General features: G+C 63.0%; 3 protein-coding genes across 4 annotated transcripts; 1 reads left to right on the top strand and 2 right to left on the bottom strand.

The window, feature by feature from the left end:
- The first annotated feature begins 320 nt into the window (after nt 1-320).
- RPL28 (ribosomal protein L28) lies at nt 321-3,607 on the top strand. Its single transcript, XM_036436418.2, has 4 exons — nt 321-456; nt 817-905; nt 1,015-1,138; nt 3,355-3,607. The coding sequence occupies exons 1-4, from the start codon at nt 381-383 to the stop codon at nt 3,561-3,563; spliced, it is 498 nt and encodes a 165-aa protein (XP_036292311.1). The 5' UTR covers nt 321-380; the 3' UTR covers nt 3,564-3,607.
- A 4,049-nt stretch (nt 3,608-7,656) lies between these two features.
- Nucleotides 7,657-11,328, bottom strand: UBE2S (ubiquitin conjugating enzyme E2 S). Its single transcript, XM_036436419.2, has 4 exons — nt 10,909-11,328; nt 10,151-10,298; nt 8,946-9,136; nt 7,657-8,047 (listed from the first exon to the last, which is right to left on the bottom strand). Exons 1-4 carry the CDS (start codon nt 10,909-10,911, stop codon nt 7,757-7,759), a joined length of 633 nt encoding a protein of 210 aa, XP_036292312.1. The 5' UTR covers nt 10,912-11,328; the 3' UTR covers nt 7,657-7,756.
- Nucleotides 11,329-16,126: 4,798 nt separating this feature from the next.
- On the bottom strand, nt 16,127-22,586 carry SHISA7 (shisa family member 7). 2 transcript variants are annotated; one of them, XM_045581189.1, is made up of 5 exons: nt 21,796-22,544; nt 20,558-20,712; nt 20,344-20,409; nt 19,389-19,538; nt 16,127-17,823 (listed from the first exon to the last, which is right to left on the bottom strand). In XM_045581189.1, exons 1-5 carry the CDS (start codon nt 22,492-22,494, stop codon nt 16,860-16,862), a joined length of 2,034 nt encoding a protein of 677 aa, XP_045437145.1. In that variant the 5' UTR covers nt 22,495-22,544; the 3' UTR covers nt 16,127-16,859. The 2 variants fall into 2 exon arrangements, with proteins under 2 accessions (XP_045437145.1, XP_036292296.1); XM_036436403.2 differs by having other exon boundaries at nt 17,074-17,823; nt 21,818-22,586.
- Nucleotides 22,587-23,482: the final 896 nt, after the last annotated feature.

Below are 23,482 nucleotides of genomic sequence, written 5' to 3'. Positions count from 1 at the left end.
GGCTACAGCCGAGCGCTCACGGAGAAGGCCGGAAGCGCCGGGGACTCCGGGGCTGGGCTTAAAGAGTTCACGCACTCACACGTTCATTCATAAACATAAACCCCAAAACAAATGTTTGCTGAGCGCCCACCCTGTGCCAAGCGCTGGGTGAGCCATCCTAGGGGGAGAGGATGGACCGCTGACGAAAGGGCTTGGCCCCGTCGGAAACCCAGCCGTACAGTTCCGGAAACAACCGAGCGGCCCCGGAACGCCTTGGGGTCTCCCGCCGAAGAGTTCCGAAGCTCCCGAACGAAGTTGGCGGAAGTAGCCGAACGTCGCCGAGCCGCCTTGGGGGCGGGGTCAGGAGGCGGCGCGCGCGCGTCCCCAGAGAGGAAACGGAAATGCGTATCGGTATTAAAGGCGTCGCCCCGCCCCTCGCGAGCCTCTTTCCGTCTCCGGCTGCCGCGGCGCGAGGAGGTGAGCGGAGGCCTTGTGCTCCCCGCGTGGCCGCGTCCCGCGCCCCCCGCCCCGTGTTTGCCCCCCTCGGCCTTTCTCATCGTGCCCCTCGCGTCCTTGGCTCCCCCCCGACCCCGCCACCGGAAGCCGCTGCGGATTCTCCCGTCCCCTTCTCCCCCCGGAGTTAGTCTCGGCGCCCAAGTTCAGCGCCTCCGCCTTGGGTCGTCCAGCCCCGCCTGGCAGATCGCTTAGCGCTGCCTGCCCTCCGCTGGTCTTGCTTTCGCCAGGTCCCGGCTCACATCCGCCCTCTGTTGTCCTGGGGGGGCCCGGCGTCAGCCTGCTGCCCCCCTGGACACCATCCCGCGCCCCCTCTCCCCGCAGCTGCCGCCATGTCCGCCCACCTGCAATGGATGATCGTGCGGAACTGCTCCAGCTTCCTGATCAAGAGGAACAAGCAGACCTACAGCACCGTAAGCGCGGCCGGGACTCGTGGGGCGGAGGGAGGCACTTGGCCGGGCTCCGGGACCCCCCCCCCCCCCCCACTTCACCCACCACCCGCCATGCGCCCTCCCTCCCCAGGAACCCAATAACCTGAAGGCCCGCAACTCCTTTCGCTACAACGGCCTGATCCACCGCAAGACGGTGGGCGTGGAGCCGGCGCCTGACGGCAAAGGCGTGGTGGTCATCATGAAGCGCCGGTCCGGTGAGCGTTGCCCTGGCCCCGGGCCCACATCGCGGCAGGGAGCTGTGGGTGGTCGGTGTTGGGCAAGCGGAGGAATTGTGCCCCTGGCACTCCGGGGGTCAGGGTGTATTCCTCGGGGAAGCTGCCCGGCCTCTGTGTGAGCTGGCCGGGTCTTTAACTTGGTTTGTCCTCTGCAAAGTGGAAGAATTCACAGGTCCTGCCCTGTGTGTCCTGGTGGTAGTGATTAGGATGAAATTACAGGGCTGCCACCCTAGCCTGGTTAGCTCAGTGGATAGAGCACCGGCCTGCGGACTGAAGGGTCCCAGGTTTGATTCAGGGCAAGGGCATGTACCTTGGATGCGGGCACATCCCCGGTAGGAGATGTGCGGGAGGCAGCTGGTTGATGTTTCCAACTCTCTTCTATCCCTCCGCTCTTCCTCTCTGTAAAAAAAAAAAAAAAAAAGTTACAGGGTTGCTCAGGACCCAGAGTTTTAAGGTTAAGTCCTCCAAACAGCCCAGCTGGTGGTGGGCGTCTCCATCTCAATGCCTGTGGGAGAATGTAGGTAAATCTGGCAAGCCTCCCGCCAGCTCCCACTTGTAGGTGACAGGCTGATTGGAAACAGCAGTTTGATCCCCCCCCCCCCATTTCTCTGGGCTCAAGGGGAGAATCCACCCCAGAAACTGCCTCGTAGACGTTCGAGTGTCTGGGAGGAGCTCCGGGAATTCAGAGTCACGGCCTCGGGCTGCCAGCAGGGCTGCTCCTTGCGGAGGTTTTTAAGAGGAACGAGCTGTCCCAGGTCCCGGCGAGGGCCACTCTCTGTTTGGGGTCAGGTCTCAGCGTCCTGTTCACGGTCAGCAGTGGCCGTGGCCTTGGGCTGCCAGCTCCTGGTGGCAGTGACCCTGCCGGTCCTGGAGGAGGAGGAGAGCACCCAGTCCCCGGCCCAGTGGCTTCTCAGGTGTCCATGCTCCTCATTCTGGTGTGTGGGTCCTAAAACCTCCCCTCGGACTGCCGAGTGGCCTTTCCCAGGCTGTCGGGAGCTAGACCGACCTGGGCAGCTACTGTGGGGCGTGCTCTGGGGCAGTGACTTAGCCATACCCCTGGCATGGGGTCCATGGCTGAATTCTGGGCCGGGAGCCGGACTCCCTCTGCGCCAGGTCTCCCCAGCGTCAGGGCCAGGCCTGGGCGTGGCCTCAGACCCTCGTCCAGAGCGGGTGCCTGGGCCCGGGGGCGGGCGGGGAGGAGGCGCTGCAGTGCAGAGGAGGGACGGGCAGTAACTGGCCAGCTCGGTGCCCAGTGCCCGCCTCACCCTGTGCCCAGGCTCAGGCGGCCTGGGTTCCCACAACTGCTGTGTGTGTGACTGGACAGGAGTCCTCCCGCATCTGCTCAAGCGAGATGGTGGGCGTTACTGTGTCTCAGACAGAGAGGAGGAGTTGCCGTACCTGGTGGGGTGTCCCGGAAAAATTTATTTTTTAACATATACTTTTAAATATATTTATTGATATTTTATAGAGAGGAAGGGAGATGGATAGAGAGTTAGAAACCTTGACCAGCTGCCTCCTGCACAATCCCTACAGGGGATGTGCCCGCAACCAAGGTACCCTTCAGTCTGCAGGCCATGGTTCTATCCACTGAGCCACACTGGTCAGGGATTATGGTTTTTAAATATATATGTATATATTTCTAATTGATTTAAGAGAGGAAGGGAGCCGGGACCGGTTTGGCTCAGTGGATAGAGCATCGGCCTGGGAACTGAAGGGTCCCGGGTTCGATTCCGGTCAAGGGCATGTACCTTGGTTGCGGGTGCATCCCCAGTAGGGGGTGTGCAAGAGGCAGCTGATAGATGATTTTCTCTCATCGATGTTTCTAACTCTATCCCTCTCTCTTCCTCTCTGTGAAAAATCAATAAAATATATTTAAAAAAAAAAAAAGAGGAAGGGAGATTGAAACATCAATAATGAGAGTCGTTGATTGGCTGCCTCCTGCATGCCCCCTCCTGGGGGTCAAGCTCACAACGGGCATGTGCCGTTAACTGGAATTGAACCATTGGTCCTTCAGTCTGCTGGCCAGTGCTCTATCCACTGAGCCAAACCTGCCAGGCTGTCCGGGAATCTGTGGAGATGGAGCAGGCTGCCTGCCAGGCTCACAGCCAGGGCTCTCGGTTCTCGGGGTGCCGTGTGCCCTCGCCCCCGGGAGTGCCCAGGCCATCTGACGGACTCTGTCCACCCCCACCCCCCAGGCCAGCGGAAGCCGGCCACCTCCTACGTGCGCACCACCATCAACAAGAACGCGCGGGCCACGCTGAGCAGCATCCGGCACATGATCCGCAAGAACAAGTACCGGCCGGACCTGCGCATGGCGGCCATCCGCCGGGCCAGCGCCATCCTGCGCAGCCAGAAGCCCGTGGTGGTGAAGAGGAAGCGGGCGCGGCCCACCAAGAGCTCCTGAGCGCCCCCCCTCCCCCAGACAATAAAGGCAGCACTGCTCGCCTCCGACCCCCTCCGGCCTCCAGTGTGTGTGTATGTGTGTGACCCGGCCGTGGGGCTGCAACCGTCAGCTGTCTCGGGGGGGGGGCCCCCACGCCACGGGAGCCGGGCAGCGTGTTGGGACTGGAGGGGCCGGATCGGGGCAGGGAGACCCTAGCGAGTAACTAGGCCAGCACACGGGGTGGTCAGCTCCGCTCACTGCACCTCCACTCCGGCCCCGTCTGTGTGGCCAGTGGAGGGAGGAGTGGCTACCATCCGGGTCTTCTATTTTTATTGATTTCAGGGAGCGAGAGAAATATTGATGAGAGAGAATCGTGGATCGGCTGCCTCCTGCATGCTTCCTCCTGGGGGTGGACCCTGCAACCCAGGCATGAGCTCTGACTGGGAATCCAACTGGTGGCCTCCTGCCCAGTGTGGGGTGTGCAGGAGCCAGCCGGTGGGTGATTCTCATTGTTTACGTTTCTATCTCCCTCTGAAATACAAAGTGTATTTTTAAATATTCTTCTGGCCTCTCACCACTCCTCCGTTTTTACTCTCTGCCTGCGGGCCTCAAGTCTCTTGGTGTTTATCAGCCTGTGATCACAGGTGTCCACCACCAGCTGTGTGTCCACAGGCAAGTACTAGACCTCTCTGTGCATCTTGTCAAAATCCAGAGGGTTAGCGAACACAGTGCTGAGGTCAGAGCCTGCACATAGCGAGTGCTCTGGCTTTTACTGGAGCAGCTGGACCTTGTCTCTTACATGCCCTGTGTGTGTGTACGTACATACATACATGCATACATGTGTGGAGTGGCCATGGCTCATCCAAGTGCCCCAGACAGCCCAAAGCAGATGGCATCCCCACTAAACACAGCAGCAGGTTTGTATTGGGGGACGGTCGCTGACATCACATCCTGATACGGTTTTTTCCTACCTGCTCTGCGCCAGCCACTATGCCGGAGGCCAAGGACCTACCATCAGAGGCTGCGTGCGTGTGTGTGTGCGCGCACAAACACACACACACACCCTGTCCCTGCCCTCAGGGACCAGTGGGGAGATGAACCCTGCTCCTGTCCCACTCCACAGCGCTGGCCAAGGGCCGCTGAGGACCCCTGCTGGGCTGGGGGCTGACCACGCCTCCAGCCCTCCCAAGGGGAGGTGACCCTGCCCACGTCTTGCCTGGACACAGCCTGCAACCTGGCCCACAGCCCTCCCAGTTCCCACACCTGCCAGTGAAGAGCAGACCCAGCAGCGCCATGTCCGCCTCACCTCCCCGCACCCAGGTGCCCGCCCAGGGCATCTGCACTGGGAAGGTTTTCCTTGACAGTATGGCCAGTGGGTCCAGGACACGTGATATGAAGGACAGCGCACCTCTGCTATGGGTGTCAGGCAGGCAGCTAGGGTGGGGCAGGGCTGTCGGCTGATGGGGACCCTTACAGGGTACTGGATCCTGCTTGTTGATTAGAATATATGTATATACCAATATATATGTGTATGTATCTGCATATATATATATATATATATATATTTTTTTTTTTTAAGAGGAAGAGAGAAACATCAATTTGCTGTTCCACCCATTTATGCATTCATTGGTTGATTTTTTAAAAACAAACATATTGGAACTAGCTTTGTTTTGTTCGTCCTCACCGAAGAATATTTTTCCATAAATTTTAGAAGAGTGTTAGAGAGGGAAAGAGCAATATGAGAGAGACACTTCGGCTGGTTGCTTCCTGCACGCACCGGACCAGGCAGGAGCCTGCAGCTGCGGTACACGCTCTTGACCGGAATCAAACCTGTGACCCCTTGGTCTATTTGTGGAGCCAACCTCGCTAAGGCTGGTTGATTTTTAAAAAATATATATATATTTTTTTTTTACAGAGAGGAAGGGAGAGGGATAGAGAGTTAGAAACATCGATGAGAAACATCGACCAGCTGCCTCCTGCACACCCCCCACTGGGGATGTGCCTACAACCAGGGTACATGCCCTTGACCGGAATCGAACCTGGGACCTTTCAGTCCGCAGGCCGGCGCTCTATCCACTGAGCCACACCGGTTTTGGCGGCTGGTTGATTCTTGTATGTCCCTGGGGTATTGGGACGCTGCTCTAGCCAACTGAGCCAGGGCCAGAGGAACACATTTAAATCTGCTGTCTGTCCGGTGTATGTAACTCAGTGGTTGAGTGTTGACTTATGAGCCAAGAGGTCATGGTTCGATTCTCTCTAATTGATGTTTCTAACTCTATTCCTCTCCCTTCCTCTCTATAAAAAAATCAAATAAAAAAAAAAAATAAGAGTACTGGGTGTTGGGAAGAAAGGACTTGAGAAGGAGCCCTGTTTTAAAAAGATGTATATTTATTAATTTCAGAGAGGAAGGGAGAAGTAGAGAAACATCAATGAGGAAAATCAATGATCGGTTGCCTCCTGCATGCTCCCTACTGGGAATCCAGCCTGGAATCCCGGGCATGTGCCCTTGACTGGATTCCAACCTGAGACCCTTCAGTCCGCAGGCCGACACTGTATCCAAACTGGCTAGGGTAAGGGAGCTATTTCTTGGTAGAAACTTTTGCCTTTAAAATGAACAATTCTTTGCTTTTTGTATTTCAGGGAGAGGAAAGGGGAGAAACATCAATGTGAGAAACTTGATTGGTTACCTCCTGTGTGTGCCCCCACCAAGGGCCAAACCTACAACCTATGTGCCCTGACCCACACCTCCCAGTGCTGGGAGCCATGCTCCAAGCAACTGAAACATACTGGCCAGGGCTGTCTTTGCCTTAAAAAAATAATAAAAAATCAGCCCTGGCTCAGTGGGTAGAGCATCGGCCTGCAGACTCAAGGGTCCCAGGTTCGATTCTGGTCCAGGGCACATGCTGTGGGGAGCATGCAGGAGGAGGCAACTGATAAATGATTCTCTCTTATTGATGTTTCTCTCCCTTCCTCTCTGAAATTTTTAAAAACGTTCTAAAAGGACCTCCCCCCAAAAAGCATCCCCATGCCCCTCCTTCGAGCATCCCCGATCCCACACTGCCAACGACCTGCTTTCAGCCACGAGGTTAGTCTGGCCTCCTCTAGAATGTCATACAAAGAGCACTGCATGTTTTACTTTCAGCCCATTAATAGTTGTGAGACTCATCCGTTGTGTTCGCTGAGATTTCATTGTATGAGTTCACAATTCCTTCTCATTCAACTAGTGAACAAATGGGTCATTCCATTTTTGCATTTTATGGCAGCTTTTCTTAAAATCCTCACCCAAGGATGTTTTTAAAATTGACTTTAGAGGAAAGGGAGAGGGGAAAACTTAGGTCAGCGGTCGGGCTCCTGTATGCCCTGCCTGGGGATCGAACCCGCAGCCTTTGGTGCATGGCCACCTGGCAGCGATTATGGTCATTTCTGACACTGTTTCCTGGGGGCCCTACACACGCCCACAGAATTATGGAGAATGGACAGGAAACGGGGGCAAAGCCTGAAGTATGGGGCAGTTCCTGCGGTCACATCGCCTGGTCAGCTGAGCCTGGGCGGACCCGGCCCTGGGGCCGAACACTGGAGGCCAGGACACGCCCCCCCCACCTGAAACCCACCATGACCTTAAGGAGGGACTGAAGGGCCTGTGGAGGCCGGCACCTCACCTGTGTGCACCCAGCAGCTCCCAGCACTCCGGGCTCTGACCACAGAGACCGGGAGACGTGTCCGCTGTGCTGCCAGGCTCGGTGACTTCTGCACACGGACAGGACACACGTGCCTCGTTCTAGTTACAAACCGTAAGGCCAGCGCTGGGTCCGGGTGTGCGGGCAGAACTTCGCTCAGTGGACAGACAGACAAGGCCTGTCAGGAAGAGCAAGGCTCCCTACACCTGTCACCTGGCCGGGCAGGCCCCGGGCCCCTCCCCTCCCCATTCAAGATGCGATCTGACGAGGGGCTGTGTCTCCCCCCAGCGCCAGAGACCAGAGGTGCCCCAGAGCTCGCTGAGGGCCCCCGGAGCTGAGAGTCCTGTGCGTGGACCCCATGTGGCACCGAGGGTGGGCCGGCGGCTGCTCTGAGCCCCGGCAGGGCTGATCCGGGCACTAAGAGGCGCCGCTGCTGCTTGCTTTTCCAACTTTATTTAGAAAAACAAATCCAGTCCCGGGCCCCCTCCCCCACCCAGCCATAACTTAAATAACTTAGAGACAGAGAGGGTTGCACCCCTACAGCCGCCGCAGCGCCCGCTTCTTGTCCGTCTTCTTCTTGGCCGCCAGCTTCTTGTCGCGCTCGCCCGCGTGCTTCTTGGCCATGGGCCCCTCGGCGCCGCCCGGGCCCCCGGGGGCCGCGGGGGCGGCGGCCTCGGGCCTGGCGCTGGGCCCGCCGGCGCCGCCGTGGATCTCGGTGAGCAGGCGGGCGCGGGCCGCGTACTCCTCGTAGTTCTCCAGCAGCAGGCGGCCCGCCTCCTCGTTGAGGGCGGACTCGGGGTTGGGGTGGATCAGCAGGCACTTGATGGTCTGCGGGGAGAGGGCCCGGTCAGGGGGCAGAGCCAAACACCCGCCATGGAGGGAGGGGCTTCCCGGACGGGAGCGAGGGGCCGTCTGAGGCTCCAGCTCCTCTTGGGGAACCACGGGAAGAGGCGAGAACCAGCGCGGTCACTGGCCTGAACCGGCACCCCAAGAGCAGCCACAGCCAAGACAGGCCCCGGGGTAAGCGGCCCTCCCCGGCCTCTGAGAGGCGCGGCCGGCCTGGCCCATCACGCAGACATCACTGCACTGAGATAGATGAGCAGGCACCCGGCCTGGCCCTCACGGGCCCCTGCGCCCCACACGCCCTGGGGGTCATCAGAGGGTCATCCGAGCCCCGGGAAGCCAGCACCGACTCTCAGGAGGAGAGGGGCTGAGGTCTGTTTACCCTGGCGCTCGGCCTCCCCGGCCTCCCAACCAGGCCCCTGGGGCTCGTTAACCTCCTGGCGGGTGGGGAGGCAGCAGCCGCCAGGCCCTGGGGCAGGTGCAGTCCAGGCCACCTCCATCTGGGCCTGTCCCTGGGCCTGTCCCTGCTCTCCCCCACCACACGCCACGATTACCCGTGTCCCCGGGGCACCATCCCCTGGCTGAGAAACGATGTCTGTGAGAATGTTCTGGAATGGCTGGGGACTGCACAGACTTGCTGACTACCAAACAGCCAGCCAACTGTGCCCTTCAGAAGGGTCACATCGCGTCCCTCCCACCACGGGTTCCCGCGGAGTGCCCGGGCCTGACCACCCTGTACGGGGTGGGCAGTGTCCGGGTGCCGGGCCCCCGGCTGGGCCAGCTCCCGCTTTTCCGGGAAAGGGGGGACCTGGGTTTCCCCACACAGCACCCCCCCCCCCCCCCAGGAACAGCAATGCCGCCCCCGGGCCCGCGCCCGCCTCACCAGCAGCACGTGCCGGATGCCCAGCTCCGCCGTCCAGTCCCGCTTGAGCACGTTGACGCAGATCTCGCCGTTGGCGCCCACGTTGGGGTGGAAGATCTTGGTCAGGAAGTAGCCCTTGGGCGGGGAGGCGGGAAAGTCCTTCCCCAGCAGGAGTTTCATCCGGAACAGGCCTCCGGCGTACGGGGTCCCCTCTGGAGCGCGCAGGGGCCGGGTCAGGAAGCAGACAGCACCCCCAGCCCCCGGTGAACCCCCAAAGCCGTCTGGCTGTGACGCAAGCACCCTGCCGCCGCCTCCAGACGGGACCAGGACAGCCCCCTCACCCTGGCGTCACCCAGAGTCCCGGTCTGCACCCTGACGCCTCTCCTCTCCCAAGTGCAGCCCCAGCCTCACTCCCCGAGTGTCCACCTGGAAGCCCCGAGGGCGAGGGACAGCCGGTCTCAGGCCACGCACTCCGCCCAGCCAAAAGGCCGTGGGTGTTCGGACCCAGGGCCTTCCTCCTGCCCAGTCCCAACATCTGACACCTCCGCACCGAGCAGCCCGCCTCCAGGGCTTCCACACCGGTGCCCGCAGTGGCCGCCCGCCTCCAGCTCCTATCCCCCCTCCCCTGAAGCCACAGTGAGCGCTGCAGGGCCGTCACCCCTGCCTCACACCCGCCAACAGCTTCCTCTGAGAGGCCCTAGAGGCTCTGCTCCCTAAAAGCTTCAGGGGCTCTCCTTCTCTGCTTCCAGGAGTGTCCGTGCCCCCAGTGCCATCCTCATGAAGCACAGCAGGACTCGCCCCCACTGTGCCCCCTCCACTCCTGACTGGCCCTTCGCCACCTCCCCCTGTGGAAGTCGGGAACAGGAAGGCAGTGGGCCTGAGACATGTGTACCTCCTGTCACCCGTGACCCTGACCGCCCCAGCGCCTGTCACCGCACGGAACCAGGTCCTCCAGGCTGTGCTGCTGCTCTCACCCCCGGGGCAGCCTCTTGCCACCCCCCTGGACTCCAGCCCCCTGGAGGTCCTGGGGATCCTCTGACAGCCCTGCCCCGCCCCAGGGAAGGTCCCCTCAAATGCTCCCGTGGCCACCAGGCTGTCTCCCTACAGACGTGCCCGCGGTTATTGTCACTCGTGCTGTCCTGCCCTGCAGCCCGGGCGCCTGCAGGGGGAGAGGCCTGCCTGTCCCGGCTGCCATCAGGGCCCCTCCCTGCCCGCCCCGCACTCACCAGGGCCCTCGATGGTGACCTGCAGGTCCGTGAGGTCCTCTTCGTTGGGGAAGACCTTGATGCCGTCGGGAGGGTCTGTGGTCAGCGTGGTCACCTCCTTGTACACCAGGCGGATGATGTGGGGGGGCAGGTTCTCCACGTTGGAGTTCTGGGCAGAGAGGAGGAGGAGGAGGTGAGCGGCCTGCAGACCTGGGACCCCTACCGGATGCCGTCCCAGGCTTTCAACCACCCGCGGTTGGCAGACCCCCCTCCTGGGGTGCTGCAGTCGGCCGCCCCAGGCTGAGCGCCCCCGCAACGAAGGGGGTCCTCCGAGGGGGGTAGCGGATGGCTCCATGGCCCCCCGGGAGCCCCCAAAGCCCGTCCGTAGCCCCGCAGCGGCCGCCAATGATTCTGGATTAAGCCGAGGCCTACCTTGGCCGCCTTCCCCACCTAATCTCGGTAAAATATCCCCGCAAACCCCGGCTCGGGCCTGGAGACGGCAGCGGGGCGTGCTTGCTCCCCGAACACCCACGGACGGGCCACAAAGCCCGGACGGCAGCCCCCATCGCCCCGCGGCTCAGCCAGGCCTTCCCTCCAAGGGACCTGCGGGCCCGGGCTCCTGCCCCACCTACTGGAAGGCCGGTGGGCACATCCCCGGTTCGGGACCCCCCCAGGCAGGCCCCCCAACCCCCTAGGCCGCCCGCAAAGGGGCTCCCGAGACCCCGCCTCCTCCTCCAGGGGCCTCCCACCGCCCCTCCGGGCCTGGCCGCGGAGCTCACCATGACTGCGGCCGGCCGGGGGCGGGTCCCCCCGGCCCCCTTCCTGCGTTCTCCGGGCCGCCGGCCGGGGCGGGGGGCCCAACTGCTGCCGCTGCGGCCCTGGCGAGGACCCGGCGGCTCCGCTCCGCTCCCCGCCGCCTCCGACGCCGCCGCGCACTTGGTCCGCAGGTACGCTCGCCCCAGGTGCCGGCCGCACTGAGCCGGCCGCGCGCGCAGCCGCCCTTTTATAGCTGCCCGAGGCCACGCCCCCTCGCGCCTCCGGCGGGCGGGGCCTCGTCCCGTGACGTCAGCGCGCACGGTCCTCCGCGTTAGGCGCGCTTGCCCGGTTTCCCATAAGTTTAGAGCGGAAGCGGGAGACGCTGGGGAGAGGGCCCGGAGCGGGCCGGCCAGCTGGGACTCGGGGGGTCGCAATGGGGACCCTCAGACTGCAGAGGAAATGGAAAGGGGTGGACGAGGGGGAAAGAACGCGAGAGGTGGTGCGGCCGCTGATTGGTCCGTTTGAATGCGACGCCGCCAGCGCCGGCGTACGCACGCACGCCCTTACGCTCCGGAGGTTGCGCACGCGACTAACGGCCGGCAGGGGCGTCCGGGCGGGGCGAAGGCAGGCGGTGCTCGGGGGTTTTAAACGGATGATGAGCGGCGCTCTGGCCAATAGGAACGAGCGATCGCGGGATGGCGTCACGAGGCTCACACCGGCCGATTCTGGTAGGAAAAGGCGGTGCCGGGGGGCGGGCAAGATGGAGAGCGACCAATGGGGCCCTGCCCCGCACGGACCAAGCCGCTAACTGCCAATTAACTCCATCCGTTTTATGTATGCAAATGAGGTGCGCGCCGGAGGGGGGGATTCCCGCGCCCCCGCCTCCTCAGCCTGCGGAGAGGGTGGGCGCTGGGGTCGATCTACAACCCCCCCCCCCGGCGCCATTTTGTGTTGGGAATGACCTATGACCTGTGTGTCCCGTGTTGTGGAGTCCAGTCAGGGCGGCCTCGAAGCCTGGGAAGCCTGCCCCTCCCATGTGTGACGTGCCAGGCCTACGTCACGCACGACGCCAGGTCTCAGTTATCGGTCGTGGGAAATGTGTGTGGTGAACTCTCGCGATGCTGGAGGAAGAAGGCAGCGTTCCCAGGTCTCGGCCTCCGGGTCTGCACCGGAACTCGCCTTCCCTGTCCCGGAAGTGGATGTGTAGCTGCAGGGACAGGGGGGCACCTCCAGGCCTCAGTTACAAAATGGCCCAGCGGCTGGAAAGGGGGACCTGTGGTGCCGCCGGGAGAGGAGGCCCAAGTGGCTTCCCGGTTCATCAGAGCAGTGGGGCCGGGGGCCCATGCCAGAGCCTCTCAGCCCAGCAAAGCCGCCCCGAAGAGACCAATGGCGACCAGATTGTGGACAAGGAGGCAGGAAGGCCCAGAGCCACCTACCGAGGTGCAGTCAGAAGCTGGGGCCTTGGCAGGGCCCACGTCCCCCACGCCTGGCCTGTGCCCAGCAGCCGGGGCTGGAGCCTCCATGTGAGGAGCAAAGCCACTCCTGGCTCGCTGGGCTCCGGGGAGCTCTCCCCTTGGCCACAGAGCCTGGTCCTCCATGCCCATCCCCTTAGCTTAGGGGTGTCGAACTCAATCAGAGAAGGGGCCAAAATCTAAAATCCAGCCTAAATCGAGGGCCGAATGGTTTACTGAACAGTCATAAACTGTCATTGTGATGGAAACGCAGCCGAGTGCAGTGATGACAGCGCGGTGCGGGCCACATTGCAAGGCCTGGCGGGACGGATTTGGCCCGCGGGCCTTGTGTTTGACACATGTGCCTTAGCTCATCGCTCCAGGATGCATTTAAATGCACTAGAGAGGAAGGTTTTTGTTTGGTTGTTTAAAAAAAAAATACATTTATTGATTTCAGAGAGGGAGAGGAAATAGAAACATCAATGATGAGAATCATTGATTGGCTGCCCCCTGCACCTCCCCCAATGGGGATCAAGCCGGCAAACCAAGCATGAGCCCTTGACCAGAATCAAACCCGGGATCCTTCAGTCTGCAGGCCGACACTCCACCCACTGAACCAGACTGGCCAGGGCTCCGTTGATTTTTTTAGGGAGAATGGAAGGGCGGGAGAAACATAGATGCGAGAGAGACCCATTGATTGGTTGCCTCCTGTACTCGCCCTGTCCTTGACCTGGAATGGAACCTGAGACCTTTCAGTGCAGGGCCAATGCTCTAACCACTGAGCGACCAGCTAGGGTACCGAAAAGCACTGCCCACACGCCCCACCAGAAGGGTGTGCAGAGGCTGCAGGTTATAAGCCACACTGGGCCCCACCCCTCCCCTGCGCCGCTCAGGGAGTCCCCATAAGCACGCAGGTGGAGACCCCAACCTTCCCAACAGAGACTGTGAGCCTGGGGTCAGGAAAACATGTTTATTCCAAAAATACCAGCTTGCAGCCCAGCTGGCTGTCCTTACCAGGACCTGGGGGGGGGGGGTAGTCCGGTGCCAGTCAGGGGGCGGAGGAGGCAGCGCTGGAGGGTCTTCTGGTCCAGGACCTTCCTGTCTCTGCAGCGCCCCCCACTGCCCGCGATCGGAAGGGCAGGGGTGTGTGTGCCTGTGCGTGGGAGCGTGGGAAGACTCAGATGGTGAGGCCCCGGCTCCAGAGGCATCCAGAGATTGGGCGGGACACGCCCACTTCCTCGCCTCCTCGGACCTCTCCTCACTATGGCTTATTTGAGATAAGAGGCCAGAGCCCCAGAGTGGGGGCGAAATATTATAGCTGGAGTGCAGAAGAGAGCAAGTCGAGGGAGGCATACAAAAGCTGCAGGGCCCGGAGCCCCCCATTGGGGGTGGGGGGCTGCAGAAAGCGGAGCGCTTGGAGGTGGTGAGGGGGGGGGCAGGGGCTCAAGCTGGCTCTGTCTGGGGGAAGTCACAGTCTGCTCAGGGCCCCAGCATGGGGGCCCCTGGAAGGGATGGGGGGGTCAGCGGGAGGAGCTGTAAGCATGGCATCAAAAACTGGCGCTGGGCCTAGGGAGGTGGGGGGGCGCTCCCCGTGTTCCCTCCGTGTTTGTGGGAGCCAGAGGCTGGGTAGGGGTGAACGGAGGTGCCAGTCCTGTGGGCCAGGGGAGACAAGGAGGAGGGAAGGACCCAGAGGAGGGAAAATAGCCCCTCCTGCCTGGCCCTGGGGGCTGGGGAGGGGACGTGTAGCCCTTTAAGAGTAGGGGAATGGCTGCTCCCCCACAGCATGGCTGTGTACAAAGAAAACGGGGGGGGGGGGGGTGTTGTGCATGGGTGTTGGCTAATCCCGAAAGCCCTGGGGCCCTTCGGGGTGCATGGGGAGACGGAGGAGAGGACGCAGGGAGGGTGAGGGCCCCCACACATGGCGTGGGCAGTGGCAGGGCTGTCCAGCTGTGCCTGCCCCAGGACAGGCCACGGAGGACATCACTGAAGGCCCGGGGGTAGCAGCTGTGGCCCAGCCCCCAGGAGACTCAGGAGGGTGGGCGAGTCCCAGGCCGGTGGGGACAGGCAGGAGGGGCCGGGCCAGGGCAGTGACCTTGCCCAGGGCTGGGAAGCTCACCCCCTCTGCTGAGAAGAGGTCGCCATGGTGACCCGTCACTGAACAGATAGTTGGGTGAAGGTCAGTGAGTTGTCAGGGGGGCCTGGATGCCCTCACAGAGGGGTGGGGGGGGCAGTCAAGGCCAAGTCTGTGGTGGGGTTGGTGTAGGCATCAGCCTAAGCCTGGAGTGAGGCAGTGACATCATCAAGGGGGCCGGAGTAGGCGTGGTGTCATCGGAGGGGTCCCTACCCTAATCTAGAGGCAACGGGAGAATGGCCTGCGTTGAGCCGGGTTCCCATGGGAACAGCCGTCGGTGCCACCTGACCTAGAAGACAGTTGGAATACAGCTGCTGCAGGACTTGACTCCCAAGATGAGGGGTCCTGGGAGATGGTCCAAGGTTGAAGTGCATCCTGGGAAATGATGGCACCACTGGGGGTCCTGGATCCTGGGAGATGATGGCATGGCAGTGGTGGATTCTGGGAGATGATGGAATGGCAGTGGTGGGTCCTGGGAGATGGTGGCATGTCTGTGGTGGATTATGGGAGATGATGGCATGGCTGTGGTGGATTCTGGGAGATGATGGCATGGCTGTGGTGGGGCCTGGGAGAGGATGGCATGGCAGTGGTGGGTCCTGAGAGATGGTGGTACGGATGTGGTGGATTATGGGAGATGATGGCAGGGATGTGGTGGATTATGGGAGATGATGGCATGGCTTTGGTGGATTATGGGAGATGGTGGCATGGCTGTGGTGGATTCTGGGAGATGGTGGCATGGCTGTGGTGGGTCCTGGGAGATGGTGGCATGGCTGTGGTGGATTCTGGGAGATGATGACACCATTGGGGTTCCTGGGTCCGGGGAAGGGGTGTCATGGCTGTGGTGGACCCCGGCAGATGATGCCCCCGTGGTCAAATGGCTCCTGGGAGATGACACTATTGAGTCACGGGTCCTGGGACAGCACTGGAGCTGTGGGGGTGACGCCATGACTGCAGTGTATCCTGGGAGGCGGTGACACCATGGCGGGGTGGATCCTGGGGCACAGAGACGTGGACTATGGTTGGCGTGGATCCCACAGGTTGATGGCACCGCAGTTCCGGGGTTTGGGGAATGTGGCATCACCAGGCCTCGCGGGTCCTGGCAGAGGACGCCGCCATCGGCCGCAGTGGGTTCTGGAAGGCAATGACGTCACTGGTCACGGAGAACTCGGAGAGAGACCCCGCCAGCGGCGGGGAGCCTGGGAGGACGGCACAGTGGCTGCGGAGAAGCATGGGAGGTGGAGATGCCGCTGGCCACGAGGAAGCGCGGGCGGAGGCGACCCTCCGTGGCCACGTGTGTGTGATGACGTCATGGGAAGAGGAGGACACGCAGCCGTGCTGCATCCTGGGAGATGCAGATACGCTAGGTCAGAGGGGATGATGTCACGGGCCTGACCCTAGGTGCACGCCATCACGAGTGGTGGGAGGATGTCATCAGCAGCAGAAGCAGCGGGCACCCCCTCCTGGCCCCAGCAGGCGGCCAAGGCCTCGATGACAGAAGCAGTGACGTCTCTAGTATGGCAGAGGGGTGACGCCGGCCTTGCGGACACCGCTGTCTCAGGACCCCGAGGCTGGTGGGCCAGAGGCGCCAGCCTGGACATCCGGGCTTCTGGGAACCACACAGGAAATGACGTCACTGCCCAGGCTGGGACCCCGCCCAACCTCGGCGGGACAAGGCAGAAACTGGTGACGCCATCACGGGTGACGGCCCCCCAGGGCGGGCAGTGTCTCTGGTGATGACATCACAGCATGGGGACCCAGCCTCAGACGGGAGTGGGGGTCCTCATTGCAAACACCTTGGGGAGACCTCTAGGTGAGGCAGCCTCCCCAGCCATGGCATGCCTTCTGGTGACCCCTCAGGTCGGAGCACTTCCTCAGGGACCCCGGGCACACCCGGCAGCGAGGGGTCTCACGCTCAGAGCCGCAGGGTCCTGGGGTGACATCACAGAAGGGCTCTCAGCTCTGGCGACAGATCCCCCGGAAGAGGCACGGTCCCTCGGATGATGTCTTCGGGAAGGCACCTTCTCTGGTGGTAGCATCACAGGCAGGAAGGAGGCGAGTCCTGTGATGACGTCACGGGAAGGGCGGGGCCTCGAGGCCGGCCCCTGCGGAGCGTGTACCAGCAAGATGGCTTTGTCTGAAGGATGACGTCACAGGCAGAGGCATCTTCCCTGGAGGAAAGGGTTTTCCTGCGGACGATGCTGATGTCAAGAGAGGCCTTCGGGGGCCAGAAGGGATGTCATGGGGCGAGACTGGTCTCTGCACTGCCATCTCAGGAAGGAACGCTCAGTCTCCAGGGATGACGCCATAGGACAAGGCGTTGTCTCCGCCAGCCATGACGTCACAAGAAGGGAGTGTGTGATGACATCATGGGACATGGCCTGTAGGGATGACCTCAGGGCTGGGCCTCTTCCCCTGCGATGGCCTCATGGGAAGGTCTGGCCCCGGTGTTGACCTTGTGGCCAGCCACAACCTCACGGGCAAGCCTCTTCCTCTGTGATGACGTCATGGGAAGGAGCTCTTGCCTCAAACAGTGACATAGGAGGAGGGGTCTCAGCTGCTGTGACATTCTAGGAAGAGGCCTGGTCTCCGCTGGGTGACGAGTCCATTCAAAGCAGTGTCCGCAGAGGCCGCAGGCGGATCCGGTCCGGGCCCTGGGGTGCGTCTGGGATCCGGGCTTAGCGGGGCAGGGGAGGGGAGGGGAGGGCCCGCCGGGCCGCAGCCCCGCCCCCGGCCTCAGACCGTCACCTCGTTCTTGCTGGCGGTGCGCAGGTGCTGCGGCAGGTGGTGGCCCGGGATGAACTGCAGCTGCTCCAGCGTGCCCTGGCGCTGGAAGGGCGGCCGGCCGGCCAGCGCGCCCCCGCCGCCCGCGTCCGCCAGCCAGGGCGGCTGCGCCGCGTGCAGGTGGTGGTGGTGGTGCGCGTGCAGGCCGGGCGGCAGCCCGTGCAGCGGCGTGGGCGGCCCGCCGGGCCCGAGCAGCAGGTTGGAGTGCGAGGCGGCCAGGCCGGCGCGGGCGGAGTCGGGCGGCCCGGGGCTGCGCGGCGGGGACAGCAGGTGCTCGCGGCTCTGGCGCAGGGCGTCCGGCGAGGACAGCAGCAGGTGCTCCTGCGACACCAGGCGCGCGCGCGGCAGCGTGAACTCGTAGCGCGAGCGGCCGCCGTCGCCCAGCAGGTGCTCCTGTGACATGACGCGCCGCGGGTGGGGCGCGGGCGCCGGGCCCAGCTCGTCGGCGCCGCCCCAGTCCGCGCGGTAGCCGCCGCCGGTGCCCGGGCGCCGCAGCGTGTGCAGGGGCAGCGTCCCGCGGGGCACGTCCCCCAGGTGCCAGCGCTTCAGGTACGCCTCGTCCAGGTCCTTCTCGGCTGGGGACGGAGGGTGGAGGGGGCGGAGGTCAGCCCCAGCCCCAGCCCCAGCCCCAGCCCGGCCGGCGCCTCCCCTCCCCCTGCTCCCCTACATCCCAGCCCCCAGCGCTGCACCTGCACTCCCACCCCTCCACCCCCACGGGGACCCTCAGGTCATCCGCCTGGGCAGGGGCACAACTTAATCAGATCTAACAGGCTCGCCCCTGACCGGTGTTGCTCAGTGGTTAGAGCATAGGCCTAGGAACTCGAGGGTCCCAGGTTCGGTTCCGGTCAGGGCATGTGCCTTGGTTGCCGGCTCAATTCCCAGTAGGGAGTGTGCAGGAGGCAGCTGATCGATGTTTCTCTCTCATCGATGTTTCTGACTTTCTAACCCTCTCCCTTCCTCTCTGTAAAAAAATCAATAAAATAGAAAAAGAAAAAAAAAGAAAATAAAGAACAACCAGGCTAGCGATGGTGACCAAAACACAGACGCCCAGGCATGGGGACTTTTATTTTTTTTTACATGGGGACTTTTATTTTGCCTCCCAGTAGCTCTTTTGGGAGCAGAACCCACCGCCTGCTTTTTAAAAAATTTAAAAAAATACAATTTTTTTTTTTTATTTCAGAGAGAAAGAGTGAGGGAATGAAACATCAACGATGAGACTGAGATAATCATTGACCAGCTGCCTCCTGCACGCACCCCCTCTGAGGATCGAGCCCACAACCCAGGCCTCTGCTCTTGACTGGAATCAAACCCAGGGACCCTTCAGTCTGCAGGCAGCCGCTCCATCCACTGAGCCACACCAGCCAGGGCCCAATGCCTGCTTTTGGGGGAGCATTCCTCTTCTTCCCTCTCCCGCCCCAGTCCGTGCTGTGAAGTCAGTTTTATGGATAGTGACCAGCATTTTGAAAAAATGAAATAGCGCCCTGGCCAGGGTGGGTCAGTGGTTAGAGCTTTGGCCTGCCCACTGGAGGGTCTCAGATTCCATTTCTGGTCAAGGGCAGGTGCCCCGGTTGGGGGTTCAGTGCCAGCCCCCAGTTGAGGTGTGTGTAGGAGGCAACCCATCGATGTGTCTCTCTCATGCCAATGTTTCTCTCTCTCCCCCTCCCATCCACTCCCTCTGAAAATCAATAGGAAAAAAACACACCTCACTCCGAGGGTGAGGATTGAAAAACACAGAAAATTCTATTCACCAGAAGGCATCCCCCATCCGAAGGGAGTGAGGGGGCTGGTTCCCATGTTGTTTTCGGCTGTGTGTGTGTGTGTGTGTGTGTGTGTGTGAGAGAGAGAGAGAGAGAGAGAGAGAGAGAGAGAGAGAGAGCGCGCGGGCATGGGTGCATGCGCTTAAAGTCTTATTTCTGCTCATTGCAAATGCAAGTCCTGATAAACGCAGTAGATCCTGGTCCTGGGATGGCACACCATGAATTTGCATTTTAAAAAGCTCCCCAGGTAATTCTGATGCAAACGTGCTCCCGTAATCGGGACGAGCTTACAGAGGGAAGCTAAGCCATTGGACAGCGGTCGGACCACTGTCCGCGGTCCTGAACCTCCGCGGGGCCCCGACCCCGCCCTTCCGGGGACTCACCCAGCCTCTTGAGGGAGGAGTAGCGGTTGAGCTCGGATTTCACCGCAGCCTCGTAGGAGGGGGGCAGATGCGAGAGGTTGTGGAAGGACCGAGAGCAGGACAGCGTGGAGTAATGCAGGTTGGGGCTGGGCGGTGGGGCGGCCCTCCAGTCTGGGGCAGAGAGCAAGCTGGGCTCAGTTCCCCCCACCCCCCGCCTCCCTCAGACCCAGGAGCCCAGGCCCCCAGCCCTCCTCCCTCAGACCCAGGCCCCCAGCCCTCCTCCCTCAGACCCAGGAGCCCAGGCCCCCAGCCCTCCTCCTTCAGACCCAGGCCCCCAGCCCTCCTCCCTCAAACCCAGGAGCCCAGGCCCCCAGCCCTCCTCCCTCAGACCCAGGAGCCCAGGCCCCAGCCCTCCTCCCTCAGACCCAGGAGCCCAGGCCCACAGCCCTCCTCCCTCAGACCCAGGAGCCCAGGCCCCAGCCCTCCTCCCTCAGACCCAGGAGCCCAGGCCCCAGCCCACCTTCCTCAGACCCAGGAGCCCAGGCCCCAGCCCTCCTCCCTCAGACCCAGGAGCCCAGGCCCCAGCCCTCCTTCCTCAGACCCAGGAGCCCAGGCCCCAGCCCCTTAGGGAGTTATATTTCTGGGATCCAAGCCCCTCAGAGCTCCCGCTGTCCAGGCTGTCCCTGCCCACACCAGGAGACGTAGGGAAGGAGGACACATCGCAGGAGGAGGGGCAACAGGCCCTGGCTCAGCGCCCACTGGGTGCCCTGCCCCAGCCTGGGGGGTGGACTCCTGCATCTCCCCGCCAACGGGGCTGGGGAGAGATGGCCGCTTGGGGTGTCCATGTGGGAAGCGGAGGCTGTGAGGGCCGGTTCCCAGGGCCTCACCCCCTGCTCCGTCCCAGGCACCCGCTCGAGGGCGTTCGGGGGGCAGATGGAGAGGGGCCCTGTGTCCCCCGCCCGGCCCTGGCGCCTACCCAGCGTGGTGGCGTGGTGCGTGGGGCTGCTGACGTTCAGGTGCAGGTAGTTGTGGTGCAGGTTGTCTGTGGGGCCAAGAGGGAGGCGGTGTCACCACCATCGCCCCGCCCCACCGTGCCCAGGCCAGCCCCACCCGCTGCTCCTCCGCCCCACCTGCCCCTCTGCTGCCCGCACTCTGCCCAGAGCCCCCCCCCAGCCCCAGGTCCCGCTCACCGAGGTTGGAGGGCTTCATGGTGTTGTAGAGGTTCTTGGGCGTCCTCGGGGCCATACTGTCGGGACCCCCGACCCCCGGGGTCAAGGAGCTGCTCCGAGCTCGGTCCGGACAGGTCCCGGGTCCCGCCTGATGCCTCAGCATGTCCACCAGCGCCCTGGAGGGGGCGGAGGGATGGTCAGTGGCCGGAGGATGGGGGCGCGGGAGGGAGGACTCAGGCTTTCCCTCCCTGCTCTCACCTTTGGGGGGGCATCTGTCAACTCAGCTCGGTTGGGGCTTCTCGCCTTTGGCCACGCCCCTCGCTAAGGGCAACCTGAGCTCAGTCCCCCCCAAAGGTTCCTGGGACCACACTTCCCGCCTGACGCGCCCCTTCCCCATCCATGGGGGCCCCGCCCACATCTCCCGTGGCCCCGCCCCGCCCTGGCCTGGAGCTCCATCCTGATTCTTCTGCAGCTTCCCCGCGGGGGTAAAGGCGCCCCATTCACCCAGCGCTGCAGGCCCCAAATTAGGGCCACCCCGGGTTTCTCTTTCTCTCTCCCTTCCTCTCACGTTCCTCTGCAAGTTTGCAGAACCGACCTCCACAGCAGCTCCCACATGGAATATATATACATTATTAATTTTTTACAGAGAGGAAGGGAGAGGGATAGAGAGTCAGAAACATCGATGAGAGAGAAACATCGATCAGCTGCCTCCTGTATACCCCCCACTGGGAATGTGCTCTTGACCGGAATCGAACCCGGGCCCCTTCAGTCCGCAGAGGGACGCTCCATACACTGAGCCAAACTGGCTAGTGCACTGGGCCCTAACTTTCATGACAACGGTAGCCACCGTTTACCGAGGGCTTTCCGTGGGCCAGGCCTCGTTGGGAATCAACCCAGTTCATCTTCATTGCAGGCCGAATGGGTGGGGAGCATTGATTAGCCCCATTGTGCAGACGGGGAAACTGAGGCACGGATGGGGTTAAGCCAATTGCTTGGGGTGGCCACTCAGCGCACAGGAGGCAGCAGGCCTGGGGTGCGGGGAGCCGGGCTTACCCATCAGGCCAGGGGCCTTGTTTCCTTCGCTCGTGTGTCCATCCCCAGGCCCTGGCGCCCAGAAAGCGCCCAGAAACATTTGGTGAATGAATGAGGCCTGGGACTCCCCCATTCAACAGCAGGGCGTCCGCAGGCTCTCGAGACCACGCCCCCACCCCAAAGCCCTCCCCAATGGCTCCACCCCCTCGCCCCGGCCCCGCCCCAGCCCGTCTGCCGGGGCGCACACACCTGGGCATGTTGATGTCCCGGGGCGGCCGGGGCGCGCGGGACGCCTTGCTGAAGGCCACCTTGGCCCCGACGCCCACGGCCAGGGCGAAGCTGATGACCCCGCACACCACGTAGGCCGTGCTGCCCCCGGGGCCCTCGCCCCCGCGCATCCCGTTGCCCCCCGCCCGGCCGCCTTCCAGCCAGCCGGCCTGGCCGGGCCCGGGCCCCCCGCCCGCGCCCCCCGCGCCCCCCGCGCCCCCGGCCATGGGCGGCGGCGTGGTGGCCCAGCGCGGCGTGTCGTAGTTGGAGCAGGAGGCCTGCGCCAGGCGCATGTGGCGGTGCTCGCAGCAGAAGCGGTAGTGGCAGGTGCCGCAGCAGAAGCGGTAGGAGCCGGTGCTGCAGTTAAAGGTGGCGTCGTACTGGCCCATCACGTCGTAGTAGCCGTGGCACAGCTCCGCCGGAGGGGGCGCCCGCGCCGCCGCGCCCGCGCCGCCCGCGGGGCCGGCCCGCGTGCCATTGGCGCCCGCGCCCCCCGCGCCGCCGCCCGTCAGCGCCCCGGTGAGGCGCCGCAGGTGCGCCAGCAGCGCGGGCAGCGGGCCCGGCGGCTCGGCGCTCGTGGCGTTGGGCGGGCGCGCCGCGGCGGGGCCGGCGGCCGAGGCCAGGAGCAGCAGGGTCCCGAGGAGCAGCGGGGCCGGCATGGGGTGCGCAGGAGGCTGCCCGGGCCGCCAGGCTGAGCGGAGAACCGGGGCTGCAGCGGAGGGCGGAGAGGGAGGTCCGGAGGGCGGAGTGTGGGGACGGGTGGGCAGAGGGATGAGGAAGGGGGGCGAGGGGAGGGAGACAGGATGAGTGGAGGGGGGAGAGGCATGGGCCCAACGTTGGGGGACCCACGGGCGATGGAGGAGGAGGGGCGCACCAGGCGGCGAACAGAATGAGACATGACAGGGTGGAACGGAAGGATCCGCGGGGTGATGGATGGGAGGAAAGATCGGGAAGGAGGCGTCAGACGGCGGATGAGAAATAGGACGGACAGGACGGGAGTGAATGACGGCGAGGAAGAGGGCAGCCGGGGTGAGAGAGAAGGGGAGGGGAGGGAGACAGGAGAGGAGTGGGTGGGGAGGCGGGGAAGGGGAGAGAGATTGCCGGTGAGAAGCTGTAGCCCAGCAGGTGGGGAGAGGGCGTGGGTCCCGGGGGGGGGGGGGGAGCTGCTGGCCACGGGGCCGGCTGTGCAGCAGCAGCACTGGGTGTGGGGGCAGCGCGTCCGGGACGACAGGATGCCCAGGCGCCCCCAGAGGTCCCGGGCACAGCTGGCCCCGTGGGGAACCTCAGGCTCAGACCCTGTGGTCCTCAGTCGCCCCACACGCTGTGTCTTTCCCTGAGCTAGACCTCATGATCAGATGTCAGGTGTCTGTCTGTCAGTCTGTCTGTCTCCAAATGAGACACCAACATTCCAGCAGGTTCCTCATTTGCTGGAGCCCCCACCCCCCCACCCCCGGCACCCAGGCCATGGACCCTCCTTCGCTGCAGGCTGCCGCCTGCCATGGGGTTAGGGCTAGTGCTGGGTTAGGGCTAGGGCTAGGGTGCTGGGTTAGGGCTAGGGTTAGGGTGCTGGGTTAGGGCTAGGGTTAGGGTGCTGGGTTAGGGCTAGGGTTAGGGTGCTGGGTGAGGGTTAGGGTGCTGGGTTAGGGC

The sequence above is a fragment of the Pipistrellus kuhlii genome, unplaced genomic scaffold, assembly GCF_014108245.1.
Source record: "Pipistrellus kuhlii isolate mPipKuh1 unplaced genomic scaffold, mPipKuh1.p scaffold_m20_p_136, whole genome shotgun sequence".
Taxonomy (NCBI): domain Eukaryota; kingdom Metazoa; phylum Chordata; class Mammalia; order Chiroptera; family Vespertilionidae; genus Pipistrellus; species Pipistrellus kuhlii.
Note: the sequence above shows the minus strand (reverse complement) of the source record. Positions and strands in the feature narration are given on the sequence as shown.